The sequence below is a fragment of the Acanthopagrus latus genome, chromosome 23, assembly GCF_904848185.1.
Source record: "Acanthopagrus latus isolate v.2019 chromosome 23, fAcaLat1.1, whole genome shotgun sequence".
NCBI lineage: Eukaryota > Metazoa > Chordata > Actinopteri > Spariformes > Sparidae > Acanthopagrus > Acanthopagrus latus.
Window position 1 is genome coordinate 21,932,327 of NC_051061.1, and position 16,406 is coordinate 21,948,732.

At 44.4% G+C, this 16,406-nt stretch overlaps 1 protein-coding gene across 2 annotated transcripts in view; it reads left to right on the forward strand.

The window, feature by feature from the left end:
* The first annotated feature begins 928 nt into the window (after positions 1–928).
* Positions 929–16,406, forward strand: part of ttyh2l (tweety homolog 2, like) — a 33,083-nt gene continuing 17,605 nt past the window's right edge. Inside the window, exons 1-4 of one of the 2 annotated variants that reach the window (XM_037089027.1) lie at positions 929–1,445; positions 1,909–2,039; positions 6,432–6,604; positions 13,155–13,266. In XM_037089027.1, coding sequence (XP_036944922.1) covers positions 1,911–2,039; positions 6,432–6,604; positions 13,155–13,266 — 414 coding nt within the window. In that variant the 5' untranslated portion in view covers positions 929–1,445; positions 1,909–1,910. Of the gene's footprint in view, positions 2,040–6,431; positions 6,605–13,154; positions 13,267–16,406 lie in introns of both variants that reach the window. The other variant, XM_037089026.1, reaches the window with a different exon arrangement.

A 16,406-nucleotide genomic window follows, 5' to 3' on the forward strand; every position in this document is an offset into this window, starting at 1 on the left:
AAATTGTACTTTTAAATATAATTTGGAATCATCAAATAAAAAATGCTCTAACTTGTGTCCTGAATCTGAATCTGAGCACTGCTCGGTTCAGACACATTCATTTCCTTATAACTTTCTCATTACCAGCCAGACAAGAACAATTCATCATGTTTTAGGGACAATAAATAAAATAAACTCTGGCAGGTTTTGGTGACTGTCAGTGCTGCTAAAGTGGAAGTTTCTCGCTCATTCATGCATAACCCTTATTTATTGATCCGGAAGCGAACTCCAGGTGGTGGGTAATAAGCAGCCTACAGAGAGCCTCCGTTCACTTTCCTTCAGCTTTCTTTAATCAACACCAAAAAACAGCATGACAGTAAACAGCCATCACGCTCCTGCACCTGCTACACCTAAACCCGTCCCTCTGCAACACAGCAGGTAGGAACCAATCAAAAAAGAAAAGAAAAAAAAGAAAAGAAAAAAAATTGTTTTTGGGTCAAACTTATTCTCAGTGGGAGCGCTACGGGCACTTTTACGATAGCATCAAAATCTCTATTTTTAAAACACTAAAAAGACTTGACACAACATGAAACATGCTGGTAGTATCATCAGGGTCTCTACACATGAACACCAGCATTGAGAACATTGTTTGTGTAAAACGAAAATACAGTCATATTTATTTTTTAATATGAGGGTCTGACTCGGGTACATTCACAAAAAAAAGAGTGAGAGTTTTGCTTTAAGTGGAAAATAATTCAGTGTGAATAATTCCTGCCTAAAAAATAAGTATTTTGTTTACATATGCAAATTATGACATCTAATTAAATATGCACTCATTTGCATAATTATCCCAAACACAAATCTGAACTTAATTAATCACCTACATGTGTATGGTGGACAACTTCCTTCCACTAGTCTGAAGCAGACATGCTGTGGAAGCCACAGCTCAAAAGATGTTCACTCTCCCAAAAAGAAAAAAAAGCCCTGCACGTTTACTACAGTCAGTGCGGTAATTCTGATGCAGGTGTAAAGATTCCTCCTCCGCTGCAAGACGATAAAAAAGCTCCACGCTGTAAATAAAAAGCAGAAGCAAACATCCTGTAGCAGCATCTCATTACTGCGCTCATTACTGTTCACCTCAGTGCGCCTCATTGTCCACAAGAGGTCAGACATTAACAGCACAAGTCATAAATAGCGCACTAAATACCCCTGCGTCCTTACTCCACACACAGCAGCTGTGAGCAGAGGCCAGGCAGGGCGCACTCGATTTCTCCCGTTTTTCTCTCTTTATTTATTTATTTTTTAAAATGTGAATCAGTTTTTTTTTTTATCGTGGAGTAAACATTTACTGTTCCCTCGGAGTGAAACAGTCAGATTTGAAGAAGTGGGTCGAGGTCACGCACATCCAGGCTCTCATCTGCACGATCTCCCCCCGCGTCTGATCTGTGTAATCGCTCAGTTTTCCAGTTGAGTCCACACATTCTGCTCATAGTTTGTTTTCCCAGTGCGGCAGGTCGACTTGTCCTGGTGTAGTTCTCACAAGTCAGACTCCTCTGTGGCTCCACTTAACTGAGAAGTGGTTGTCACGCCTTCTCTGCTGGAGGAGGCAGGTTCATACCGACACACGGTCTCGCGTCTCGGATACAAACGCGTGGCCCGCACTCACAGAAGCTGTATGTTGTTGAGTAGTTGCGCAACCAAACAGTTCACACAGGCTTTGAGGTGCAATGGCAAAAGAGAACTTCCTCTTCTTCTGTGGTGATTTTAACCTCAACTGAACTCGCGCTGATTTATTGTTCTTCTTCTTTCTTTCTTTTTTTTTTTTTTTTTAAATTGTACTTTTCTCAAAACCTTGGAATATCTGAGTGCCAAGGGGGAAGCGCGCGGTCAGTGGCGCCGGCGGACTGACTTGACTTCTCCTCCACGCAGGAATGGCCACTGCAAGGCTTGATTACGTCGCTCCGTGGTGGACATACTGGCTGCACAATTTCCCCCACTTCAATTTCTTCTTCCAGCCGATCGACAACACTTTCAAGCCGGAGGAGGCGAGCTACCAGCAGGTCGGTAACTGCGTCCGTGCGTAAAGGCGCACGTAGTTTTCACAAGAATCTCAGCGGAGAGGGAGTGATTCTTGGGGGCCACTGGCTTTCAAAAGCAAAGGATTCAAAAGCAAAATTAAACTATAAGTATTTTTTTTTCAGTAGTGATAAAACCTGCATTGTGCTTTGGCTGGTTCTGAGGTGTATCCATCAGCGTCAGGAAGCAGGACCCTGCGTACTGCAGCGCTCACATGATAACACATGACCTGTATTAACTGAGCTATGAAATATTTCAGCTCCCAAACAAGTGTGTTACTCTCTGTATACAGCATGTCTGTGTGTGTGCACACTGCTTAGACACACACAGCACATCCTTTGTTTTCCTCCCATCAGCCTCATCATCACTCCAGCTCTACTTTGAATGCAGCCTTCAGTATTCATAACAGCAGTAAGTTTAAAAAAAGAAAAGAGAACAAAAAGAAAGGTAAAACAGGCTCCCTCTGGATGACTGCTCACTCTGACACTGTAAACAACACATTTCCTGCAGGAGACGACGGTGTGTGTTCTGTTCTCTTCTGTGGACGAGGAAACTTTTTTTTTTTTCTTGGTGCTCTTTTACCCAAATTGTGTGTTTTAGTTTCAGCGCATTTTTACGGTCAGCCGAGGCCGTGTTCTGCACAGGAAGTGTCCCAAACTGTCATGTTTATTGATGGAGGCTGACTGTCTGCAGCAGGACCAAAGTCATTATAGATAAAATAGACTGTGTGATGGGGGGAAAAAATATATATTGGAAGCTCATGCTCGCTTGTTGCCAGCGGTTTTTCAATCTGCACTCCATCACTCCATTATAACACCTTCATGTGATGGACTTCATTTTCTCCTCCTTAACGTCTGACTCTCCAATCTGGACTTGATTCATGATGATGATTTGTAATTTGTCTACAGAACAGCTGGAGTTTTTTTTCCCCCCCTCACGCAGGACATCACAGCACATTGAAACTCACATGATATCACAGCAACATGTTTTGACAGGCATAAACTGAACAAAAAAGTCTCTAATGAGGTTCATATGAGCAAATTAGCGACTCCGCTTTATTGAATCTACTCTGACGACACAGTTTTATGTGTTTGCAGGACAGAAAAAAAAAAACTGTTTCCAAATCCAATTCTTAAAAAAAAAAAAGGTTCACTGTAAAACTGCTAACTTAATATGCTGATTTTATTTTGGGCTTGGAGAGACTTCTGGGCCACCTGTCAGAATAAGACAACCACCTTCTCTCTGACCGTGTTCCTGTTTCCTGTGTCATTCATGTGGCGCCGAACGCTCCGGGACGTTTATGAACACAGAGGCTTTTTACCAGGGAGGCTCCCAGATGTGACCCGCGTCCTTCAGAGCTCCTCGGTGTATCGAGGTCCATCTGTGCCGTTGAGTCCCTTCAGCTGAGCCCCACTCAGAGTGCCATGCTGGCTTCACAGAGACTTTATGGCTGCTCCTGTTCTCCCTTTTGATTTCCAGAGGCTTGTTGTTTACCGTGTAATTAGATTAGGCAGGCACCATTCTTAAAGCCAACATCCTTTTTGTTTGTAAGACCAATGACCTTCCGCTCGCTGACCTCGGACAGCGTTACTTGTTTTGTGTCCCTCTGTCTTCCTCCCTTCTCTCTCACATCCCCCTTCGCCTTGTTATGGAGCTGCAGCCGGTGGGAAAATTGAAGTGCCTGCATGTCTAATTACAAAACAATGGAGTGGAAAATTAGGAGGAGAGAGTGGAACTAGCAGCGCTGAGTGTATGAAAGGCCTGAGCTGCGGTGACAGAGAATCTAACCCGGAAAACTCTGCACGCCGCCACTCTTGGCTCATCAACAGTCTCCTCAGAAACCAATGATTAGCAAATCATTGGATTAAGGTTTTGGCCTGGTTGACTGTTGAAGGAAGTGCAGCTCAGCGGGAGGTGTCACTGTGTTGACCTATATGTTGAAACTGGATAGAACGCTGGCTGTATGTTACGCTGAGCAGTCACGTTTAAAGGCACAGTTCACCCCCAAAATTAACAAATACAGATGTATCTTCTTACCTTTGATTATCGTCGATGTGAGCTTCTGAGTGCTGGAGACATCAGGTGCAGAGATAACTGCCGTGTCTTGGATATATTGGATCTAGGTGGCATAAAAAAAAAAACTCAACAGTGATGTCTCATTCCACAAGTCATGACCCGCTTACCTGGTGACCGGATTGCTCAGCAACTGGATCAAGGAAGCGTGCGTGTCCTAATGTGCTGGAGGAGAACAGAGGAAACTAACGTCTCGGCTGGACCGAGGAGGACGCCGTTAATCGTCACATCCGGCCGCGTCACGGGCACGAGCGTCTCGTTTGTGAGTCGATGCACACTATCTTCTGCGAGGCGATGCAGTTGGCAGGTGTAGTTTGGCACAAAGAAAATACTCAGTATATACTTCTGTCTTGGCCCTGGTCCTACATGAAGCTGCTCACAGCACAATCTGTGGATCATCTTCTGTAACCGGGTCATGATTTCTGAGACGTTGCTGTCGTTGTTTCAGATGTATTTCTTTCGGCACTTTGAGCAGCACAAGCCGAGAGCCATCTAGTTTCAATTATATATGAGAGGAGACAGACATCTCTACAGCTGATATCCTCCGATCTCTGCTGCTCACACGAGAAAACAATCTTGATTTTAGCACTGCAGGTGAAAAGATGCATATTTATTCTTCATTGCTGGATGAACTGTCTCTTTCCTGGTGTTCATTTGGACGTGATTGGTGTTTTTATGACACAACTGATTGTGTTTTATAAAGCAACAGACCTGTGATGTAGTGTTTTTAAAGGCATGCGTGTCAGTCCGCCTCAGCCTGACTGATGAACACACACAGAATATATACAGAAACATTTAACAGCTCGCTGATACAATAAACCTCTCTGGGAGTTGAAGACAGCGCTCCTATCAAACTTCATCAGCATCTATTCTGGCAAAATCACAAAAAATCCAGTTTAACAAGAGTCTTTTCCTGCATCATGTTCTGTAAAACTAGTTTTCTCTTGCACATATCAGAAGATATACTCTGATATTGATATCTGGGTGACTGATGTCCGGGTCGTCGGGCCTCTGAGGAACACCAAGAGTTAAACGGGAGACCCGACGTTGCATAACTTGAAACAAAGTTCGAACACTGTGTTAGAATATGCAAACGAATAAGATTTAAATTCAGCCACAGTGTCAATGTCGTCCAAATGGAATAATTAGTCACAGACACTGTAGTCGCTCTGCTTACTCAGCCAGACCCAGACTCTCTGAACTTCTGGGCATTAAAACTGAAGTGGAGATTATTTGCAAGTAAAATCGAGGTCATACGTTTTTTCTTTTCTTTTTGATTGTCTTTAAACTCCTTTAAACTGGGAACTCGATGTATTTCGTGGATGCGGATGTTTGTGCAGCAGTGTAAACGCTTCTAACCAGTCGGGGGTTGGTGCTTTTTTTTTTTTTTATGACACTGCCGAGAAGACAAACAGATCGATTGATATGTCTGCTGACAGCTTACGCAGTGCGAAAATAAGCTACACAAGACTGCGTTTGCTTGGTGAAACGGGCAGGCTGTAAGAAAATAAACAGGATTTTAAGCTGATTGTTGTTTAACGGAAGAAATGTCCCCCCAACTGTAATCTGATGTAAATAAACTAATTCCATATTTGTCTGCCTCGGAGCATGTAGGCCGCTGCCAGCTCTGTATTTCTTTACGATGCAGAGATAAGGGCTTGTGGGAGAATATGAAACATATTCTGAGGATTTCTGGTGAAACAGTCCACATGCAAGTGTTTTTCAGTCGTCACAAACAGGCTCGGCTTCAACACAGCGTTTTCTCTGTATCGCTGTTTCTTCTCTCTTCACCCTTCAGGCTTTAAATATTTCTCTACGCTCAGAAATCACAAGACTGAATGAAAGCCAGCGTGTCACATGATGCTCCCCTCCCACAGCTTCAGATCATTTCTGTTTTTTCCCCTCTGAGCCTCTTGCAGTCCTACTCCTGCAGAAACCAGGATTCTCTGCGGGGGGGCGCTCCTCGTCACCCAGAACCACCCACTGCTTTGTTTTCTGTCTCCTTTGCAGCAGGCAGCAGTCAGCGGTGATAATGCTGATCAATGGCCGGCTGCACATATCTTTACTCACGAGTGTGGTTTGATGCTGGTGGGTTGTTTTCACTCAGTGCTGTCAAGCTTTCGGGCGGCGGGGTCAGCCAGCCTGACAGCTTCAGACCACACAGCAGCAGCAGCAGCAGCCTCTTTGTAAAGATATCTGTGGATGTGATGTGCTGCAACGCTGATTCAAGTGAACTTCAAAATAAAATGGTTTCTTGACTTTAACTGCATTTTCTTTGCCTCCTTTTCTCTCTCCTGCCTCAGTCGCTGATCTTTCTGGCATGCGTCGGAGCCGTGGGTCTGGGTCTGAGCCTGCTGGTTCTGACCGTGTACCTGATCTGCCTGTGCTGCTGCTGCAAGGACATGGACGAAGACAGCAAAAGGCCCGAGACCTGCTGCGTCACCTGGGTCGCCATCATCACAGGTCTCATCATGTGGTGAGTCTGAAAGGTTCAACGGCCAAATGATGCCGCTGCGTGTTTCCTCTTGTGCCACAGAACACGTTGATTATTTTCTCACTTAATCGTTAAGAATTCAGAGATATTATCGGCTCAACAGTCCGAGATGTGATCCAAATATGATGTGAGAGCGACAGATTCTGTGTTTGAAGCGTATCCAACCCCCAGTATGGGACCAGTTCTGTGCAGCTAGAATCACGAGCTCATGCCATCCGAGATACTGTGGAAATGAGACAAAGATAAGATGTGTTTGGTGTCTTAGATGACGCGTATTGAGACACGACGCATCTCAACAGAACTCAGAATATGCAGCAGAAATGGTTCAATTATCCTGAGGAGCTTCAGAGGTAACCGATCAACACATTTCTGGATTCAGACCCTTTTCACACAGTGTTCTAATCGTTACAGTGTCTGAAAAATGGTGGAAGTGGCAATTAGTGTTTCCAAAAGCCTGAGATGAAATCCTCAAATGTCTTGTTTTGTCCGTAGTCCAAATATATTGCGTTTACTGTCACTGAAGAGGAGGGAAACCAGAACATTTAACACACTCAAATCAAAGAAATCAGACTTTTGTTTTTTTTATCAGTATCAGATGATGATACACGAGTGCATCATCTGTATATGTGCAGATGTTCGAGTGTGTCGTTCTTTATCTCCTCTTCTTAATCCCACTTTTTAATGAACATATCTGTTTTTTTTTCCCTGTAACACCACCAGAATACAGTTACTTTGTTTGGTATCATGCTTAGATAAGAGTTACTCCCCAGGCCTCACAAGAAAGTGACAAAATCTGCGTCCACGCCAGGCCCTCCTGGCTGATCGGGTGAAGTATTGACATTATTTTCTCTCAAATCAAACCTGATTAGTTCTAAGAAAACATGATTTGCGTTAAAACAAACTCTTGCGCAACGTCGACCACGTGTTTGACGGGATAACTTCTCCCATGTGTGTAATTTTCCGGTCTCGTCCCCTCGAGTCGCTGATTTATGACATAAAAAAAGTAATTTGTCAGCTTTTTTTTTACAGGAAATCTCGGCCTCCTTGAATAAAACACGGGGCTGCCAAATTAAATTATGCTTAAATTCTAAAATATGAGTCAAGTGACTTGGCTCTTAGCTGCTGGGTTTTCCTTTCAAAGATTCCTAAACAGGGTTGGATTTGTTTGTTTTTGTGCAGCTCTATAACCTGCTCTTTAAAACCAGGTTGGACTCTCCAGAGAACACAATTAAGGTTCGTTAAGCTGGCATGTTTTCTCTGACGGGCCACATCGTCTTCAGCGGGGCGTCGCTCAGCTGACCGGGACCCTCAGCTGACGGCGACCCGCCAAAACTTTGACCGCTGATTTCTCAGCTCGGTCCGTTTAAACACTGAGCCTCGCATTTTTGTCCTTGTGATTATTGTAGTTGGAGTCATATTTTTGGTGTAACTTGCTGATGTTTTCAGGGGCAGAGGAATGAGGCGTGGGCCGCAGGAACGCGTCTTTAACTTGTCATAATTCAGGTTGATGAATAATAACGCGTCACATGATCAGTGTGTTCCCAACAGGCACTGCACTAGACTTGACTTTCATCTAAGACTATGACATTCGGTGCAGGCTTCAGATTTTACAGTGTGTCTTTCTGTGACCGCAAACAAATATAATGTAATTTATATTGTCCTGAACAGAAACAATCCCAACAGAAACAAATAGTAACAAATAAATCTCCTAAAAAAAAAAAAAAAAAAAATAGAAAGAAAGGCGTGATTGAATTTGCCGACAAACTTGTGACATTTATCTAAGTGTTGGGCTTTAACCTGGTTAGCTCTCTGTGTCCAAACCGAGCCGCGGCCGCAGCACACTGGGCCTGTTGTAGAAGCTAAGTGACTGAGCATGATGCTGTTTAGCGGAGGAAGCTCTGCTCGCTGGACTCTGCCCAGAGCGCTCGTCTCTCTCTCTCTCTCTCTCTCTGTAGGAGCTTGTTCCAGCTGACGTTAATACTGTATGTTCAGCTCGACAAATAAACTCCCACGTACAGCATCCAATAATATAATCTAGCGTGACGCTGAGCGGATGGTCGTTACATCACAGGTTACGTTTAGAACATTTTCACTTGTGTTCAGTACTAACAGCAGAAGTTGTTCCTTTTGATGTTCAAAGCAACAGTATGTAACTTTTACCATGAAACAACAGCTTCAAAATCCCTTTGATGCTTCGGTGTCTTGGAATGCGTGATCAGTGTCTCAGTCACATGTTTCTGACTTCGGTGAAGGTCACGTCACAGCGTTACGTACATGTTTACTTCAACATAAGTCCTCAACACAAAATCGTTATAACGTAATGAGTTTGTTTGGAGTTAGCGCCGACATGAGGGCTGACAAACTGTTACAGACCTGGGATTTGTATTTACGACGGTGATGTTGCACTCAAAATTACAAAAAAACGACCAAACAGTGCTGACGATATGTCAAATATATCAACACCCTGTGTTGCAGGTCTGTCTCCTGAAGTTGGCATGCAGATAAACAGTGAGATGTGAAAATATTCTGGCTCTACATCTTCCTCTCGTTCCCACCTGCCATGTCCTGTCGTCCCTGAAGTCATAGTCCTGCTCAGAGCTGCTGTAAATCACCTCTGTACCTTGCGATCCAAATGATCTCAGGCTGCGTTCAGTCTCAGTTCGGTGTTCATCCGTGTTAACGCTCACCTCAGACTGCAACATCCAGTTGAGCTGGGCCTTGGTGCCAGTTGAGTCTCCTCTTGTGATCTGAGCTCCTGGTCCAGACAAACTGTAGCACCACTGGCTCCAGCTGTCTGAACTACGAGCTCACTAGCTAACAGTATCTAGCTACAGCCCAGGGTAGCTAGTCCCTACGTATTCGGACCTTTAGTCACCTTAAAGAATATTACATATCAGATACTTTCAGATTTTTACCACTGTCAGTATTTTAACATCATTACTTTTATGTAACTATGATGAAAAAATGTGCTTGTGACATAATTCAGATGTTGTTTACGCGAGGCTGGAACAAAGACCGGCTTGTGCACGAGCACAAAGAGACGCACATAACATGAAAACTCCCTTGAATAAAAGAGACGGTACATGGAGCTTTTATTGGCTAGAATGAGATGAGATGTACTTTCATCTCAATAGGAAAAAAAGAGAGATCTAATTATTTATCATGATCACCCCATTCACTTTATTTCCGGCTTTAATTCAGCTAGTTTTCGAAAAGAATTACATTACTCTGCAGAAACTCCAAAGAGAAAAGGAGGGATTTAAGAGCGGCTGCACCTCACCAAATGATTATTTCTGACCTCAGGAGAATGAGCGGCGTAAATTGAGGTTAAAGATAGAAAACAAATCTAATATTCTAAAAGTCCTTGCTGCCTGTGTCGCTCTCTATTAACCCTGACACAATTTATTAAAGCAGCTATGCACCGAATCTCCACAGAATCAAGGCATTTATCTGCTGTTACTTGTTCATCCTGGCCATTTATTCAGCTCATAACATGTTCTGAATACTAAGCTACATCCGCCCGGTGATGGAGGGAAAAGGAGACTAATTGTCCCGGTGTGCATATATGTTTGAGTCCTGTTTGTTTTGTTGGTTCTCACACCTCGGGCTGCCGCAAACGGCCTAATTCGCCGCCACAGCAACGCACTTAAAATGCTTCCCTGGAGGATAATAACGTCCTGTGTCATTACTGTTTCATTACTGTATCATTAGTGGGTCTTTTTCCTGTCGCTGACATATCGCCACGTTGGCCACAGGGTAATGAGGAGCTCATTATCCAAGGCCGCCACGTATGAACTGGAACACAAATATCTCGAGTAAGTGTCGAGTAAAATGGTTCACTTTTCTTCAAGCGGCCAGATCGAGACGTTTTTGTTTTTTTGTTTTTTTTTTTTTTTATGAAGGCTTCCGTGCTGTTTGGGTTGTCAGGTTGACTGTAATTGTGTATTTTTTTCAGAGCGCCCTCGGTGCCTTTCATCGTAACCAGGGGGAAGTAGTTCAGTGAAGGAGACACAGGCGGCGGTTTTCATTATGCTTACAAGGTTACAGTGAAAGGATGACAGCGGTCACAAAAAGAAACAGGCACGAGTGCTGTGACATGAAACACACACACACACACACACACACACACACACACTCTAACAGGCTGTATTAAAGGGTGATTACTGTGTTTTGTTATCCAGTAGTTCACCTCAGCTGGCAGCCTGACCGATGGCAGTGACGCAATCCTCTGGGCAACTTCAACCGTCTCAGGAGTTCCAGTAAAATATATAATTTTTTTGAAGTGTCTAACCACATTACAGAAAGGATCCCTGCGGAGACAGAACCGTTTTGTTTTACCAAAAAACAAAACAAAAAAAAACAGCTGCTTCTTCCTTCCTGCCAGATCCACATAACACATTAATTTTATCATCGAAAATTCAAAATCAAAAGAAATGAAATGAAAAAAGAAACCACATCAAAGCGGTCATGGTTTGGTCCAACAATCACTGGTCCAACAAATATTCTGTTTGCTAGACTTTCTGTCTTTCCTCTCCCTCCTCACTGCTTCCCCTTTTAATGATAAAACGAAGTCAAACTCCACATCCTGTCTTTGCACTTAACAAACTGTCCTCTCCCTCGTCTCGCTGTTGGAGGATGACAGTGTTTACCTGTGACTACCTGCTCGGCTGTGTGTGATTTCAGCAGCGCAGATGGTGTTAAAAGTCCTCTTCAGACGAGTTGCCGTGAGAGCAAACTAGGACTCAGTTTGCTTTTCCTGTGTGCAGACGCGGCGTCCCAGAAATCAGCAGTCCTGCTCCGACTCTCCGCTATCTGAGGAGTGATGGATGAGCTCCCTGCTCTGTCTCTGGAATCTGTCCCTAACCGGGGTTCAAAGTGTCACTAACCTGCCTCCTTCGTGCAGAGCGACCTTAATGCAATCAAGTCTGATGAGACGGCGTCGTTGCTCATGTCTCGCAGACTGTTAGCAGCGGCGGGATACAGACTCGGGGGGGGGTTAGGACACCAATCCTTCCTATTACAGAGGCTCAGACGCAGGTCTCAGGCTCCAGGCGGGGTTTTGGAAAGACGGATCCTGTGTATTCTGCTCGGATACATTTTCAGACGTCGGGCAGAATTCTGATGCGGTGTTAGCCGAGAATGGGATGAGAAATTCAAAGATACCGCTGGCGATGGAAGTGATGTGTGTAAACTCAGGAATCTGTGTGTCAAGGGAAAGGGTAACAAAACTGATGGAGGGAATAAATGGTGGAGGATCTTAAATGAAGAAATATGACAAATATGATAAAAACAAGTTTTGTCTTCTTGACGTATCAGCCTCATATCGTGTCACAGCAGCCCAGCCCATGTGGCAGCGAGGAGAAAGATATGAGCGGCACCGAGGATGATAATTATTATTATTATTGTTATTATTATTTTGACCAGACTTCATTGAGACGTCTGACACACACGATGAAAAGGATGAAAAGGATGAAAAGGATGAAAATGATGAAAATAACTCTGAACAGCCGTCATGTATTCATGAATTTATCAGAGATGTTTCAGCTGCCAGTCACATTATTTGCTCTATTAATTTCATAATTCTAAAAAAATTAGTCAGGGTTGATTTGCCAACACCTGCTGATTACCGGCTACTAACAGCAGGTGCAGCTTAACACTACAGGGTTTTTTCTTTTCTTTTTTTTTTTTTTTTGTCAGAGGTAAATCCAACATTAGGAGAGATGACTGACTTTTTTTTCAATCATTCTCGGAGCAACTGCGACGTGATTTCATGCTGCTCAGTCTGTGAACAGCAGGCCACAGTGAGAAAGGAGCTGGAGGTGTGAAGCCTGTTGATGCAGCTGCTTCCTCCTCCATCACAACCTGCAGCTCATCTGCTGGCAACAAATGCAGAAAAATCACCACTGTCCCGACAATAGTTGCAATGAGCGCTAACCAGATTGACTGAAGATGCTGCACTTCCTGTGACAGCTTCAAAATAAAAGTGAACTGACGCCGTCATGTGAAGCTGCAGCAGGAGGGAACAGTTTGACTTGCATGAAACGTGACGTAAAGGTCCGGCGTGTAATATTTGCAGAGTGCGACCAACTAAACATCCCTCTGTAGAGCCAGCGCTTGGTTTGTCCATTCTGGGCTACCGTAGAAACACGGCAGGAAGAGAACCCTCTGCCTCTGTTGATATAAACGACCCATTCGAAGGCAAACAAAGCACAATTTTTCTTCGTTTGAATGATCATATTATTATGATTATTATACTGCCACGGGCGCCCAGCTCCTAATACTGAAAATACATAAATACATGTTCTCATCAGTTTCATCAGTTCAGGGTTCCAGTAAAACAAGCAAACAAAGCAGGAGAACAATACAAATACAGTGAAGCGTTTTCTTTATCTGCTCGGTCCTCTAATAACACAAACTCACCATGTACAATAATTAAAGAAAAAAACAAACAGACAAACAAGGGAATTAATTATCATTTATTTATGTATTTCATTAATCTGATTTCTTCTCTCTCGCCCTCTTTTTTCCACAGTTCGGCCGTAGGAGTGGGTTTCTATGGAAACAGTGAGACCAACGACGGCGTGTACCAGCTGACCTACTCGCTCTACAACGCCAATCACACATTGGGCGGCATCAACAACCTGGTGAGAGAGAAGCAGCCGAGCTTCCTCTGGTTTTAATCTGCGCTCACATCGGCATTACGTGTATCGTGTCAGATTTTGGCAACCTGAGCTTCTTAGATTAAAAGTCCCAAACATTTTTTTTTCTATGATTCATGATGTCACAAAGCTTGGCTCTTAATGGTGCACCCCACTTGGAAACATGATTTGGAGCCCCCCACCTCCCGCCTCCACTAATGCATCTGTCTCAAAGCAGCACCTCCCCGCAGGGGGTCTGTATCCAGCTTTTGTCACAGTGAAGGAATTGAGGCGACTTCTGCCTCGGGATTTGTAAATCGGGGATCCTCTTCCGTGCGACTCCTGACCTGCATTCAGGAAGAGTTATTCGGGAGGCTTAGGAGGGAAGGGAGGAGGGAATAGGAAAAAGAGGAAGGAGAGGAAGGGAGTGAGAACAAGGCAAGAAGCAATAATCACAATGAGGAAGAAGAGGATTAACTCCCATCTGCGGTGCATTAATGGATGTTAAGCCTCTCCTCCTCTCTCCATCTCTCAGTCTCGCCATCTCTCGCCGCGTGTTTGTGTGCACGTCGCCCGTCACACACACACTTAAAGGCCTCACATTTACACACACACACACGTATTGTGTTAATGTGCGGACACACACAGATTTTGCAGGGGGGGCTCTCTGCTGAATACGACTGTGTGTGAGGAGGAGAGCAGATTTTTTTTGTGGTTTTAATCCGTTTGCAGCTCGCACACATCGATTTGGGTCACGATGGATAAAAGGATACTTATGAAATGTACACTTGCGATAAATCCGCCGATCACGAAGCTTATGATGTTCAGTTTTTTTGTTGAATGGGATTTTAGAAAAGGTGTTGATCCAACTTTATTTTTAACCAATGTGGTGGGCAAAACTTCAGAAACGTCTCTCACTGTAATGCAAAGTTCATCCTGCAGAGCGACCGGGAAGTTGAAGTAGAGGCCATCGTGTTGACGTTGTCGTCGTTTCATTACATTGTTGTCAAGGTTTTGCGACTCAGTTTTAGCTCAGTATCGTGGATGAAAAGGCAACACAAATCACAAATGGCAAGGTGTCTTTTCATTTATTTGCAACTGACTGGTGCGAGTTACAGTTTGTTCCACCTATGGTTCCGCCCGTGATGGCAGGTACAGCCTAGTAAATGCCATTTCCTTCAGAAAATGTCTTCGTATTCTGCCTGCTAGCAAATCTCGAAGCTGCTCAAAGGAGAAGTTGACTGTGATTGACACATCTGGGTCACGCTGTCTATCAGCGTTAGCATGTTCGCTGTGTTTCCACTCGTATATAACCACGGTGACACTGTGTCTTGTATGCAATCTGTCACTAGAACCCAAAGAAATCTTTCAAAACAGCGTTCGGTGTCATCTCTGCCCGTGTTTACGGTTACGAAAGAACGATAGTTTTGACGGGAGGTCAGGACAAAACCAAAACCGCGTGTTTTAAGGAGACATTGGCACATTTCCTATCCGAGTTAGTGGTGATGGGAAGTTGGGACACCTCCAGCCGTGTTCGTGCCAATAAAACTGGGTGTTTTTTAATGAGACCTCCAGATGTCTCCAGCTGTGTTTTGGCGACAAGAACAGGTGTTTAAAAGCCAAAACATGATGTTTTCCGAACCCTAAACAAGTGATTTTGGTTCCTAAACTTCACCAAATTGTGAACCAGGTGGTGTCACAACATTAAATTGACAATTGAACCCAAGCTGCAACACATCCGTGGGTTTGCACAAACATCCGGCCCACATTTGGATCTCAGCGGCACACCTGTAAAGTTTCCCTACTGCATCTTGCACGATGGTATCGACATGATCCGTCAGACAGACAGCCGGCTCTGTTGTAGTCACACATGTAAGCATTTATTTATGTCAGCACACAGAAGATAACAGCACACGGACACAAATATCGGAGGTGTTGTGGAATACATTCACAGCATCATCGACTGGTGGCACATTTCTTCACAGCACCAGACACACACTGCACACAGCTGACTCACAGGGTGAAAACAGCGCCGGGCCACACCGTCGCTGCTGGTAATCAACACCTTTTCCAAAGCAGTTTCAACTAAACAACTGAAGATTATAACCTTCATAAAGGCGGTGCACATCTCGGCGCTGTCGCACCGGACCGCATTAGTTTCAACTCAGTGTGTAACAAATAACCTGGAGGCCGGCTGCAGTCTGCAGTTCAGCAGTTTCTTTTTGTGCTGGAGGAAGTAAATGGATTCAACATTGATGATTTCACATCCTCGCTGCCGACTCTCTCTGCAGCATCTCGGTATTGATTTGATGCCGTGGCATGATGTATGCTGTTAGCTGCATGAGAAACATAGATGTTCCCCCGGGGGAGACTAAAAGGCTTTCTCACTTTCGCGATCATGGCTTGATGTAATGTACTCAACTTACAGAGCTGATGAGTTTGGCCGGCTGTCCGTCCCATAAAGGCTAAAGCTGCCTTAGCCTGGCTTTAGTCTGATTGAGAGAGTGATTTCTCTGCTGATCTTTATTAGTTTAGCAAATCCTTTTTCTCAGCCCCTTCATGTGTCTTTCTATTAACTTGCTCCAAAAGTAATCGCTTTGGTCGTTTGCTTTGCCTTAAATACTTTTTTCTTTGTTGTATTTCACACACTGGGTTCATTTGTCCGGTAAAGTAGGAACGAGAGCAGCCAAATATCTCCTGCGAGGGTTGGTGATTCACACCAGCAGCTGTTTGGCTCAGCTGATGGCCTGTTAGGGCTGTTTCCTCGTCCTCGCTCTGGCGAGGGATCGCCATGTGTCATCGAGGGAGAGGTTTGATGACGGGGCGGCGGCAGCGGCGGCGGCGGGGGGGTGGGAGGGGTCATTCTGTCCTGCTGCCGTTGAAGGATTTCGATTGTTCACGAGCGTTTCTTTACTTCAGCTTTATTTTCAGCGTTCAGCTCGCGATATTAAGAGCTCGTCGGCGCCGCCTGGATATAATGGATGAGAAAACATGGCAATCACACTTTATCAGAATGTCTGCTTCCAATTCACAACTGCGGCTACACTTTTATATATAGCTCTGCCTCTCTGGGAGAAGAAGCAGTCTTGTGATGCTCGGAACAAAATGATTACTACTTTCTGCGCCGTACATCAGTTCCCCTGAAC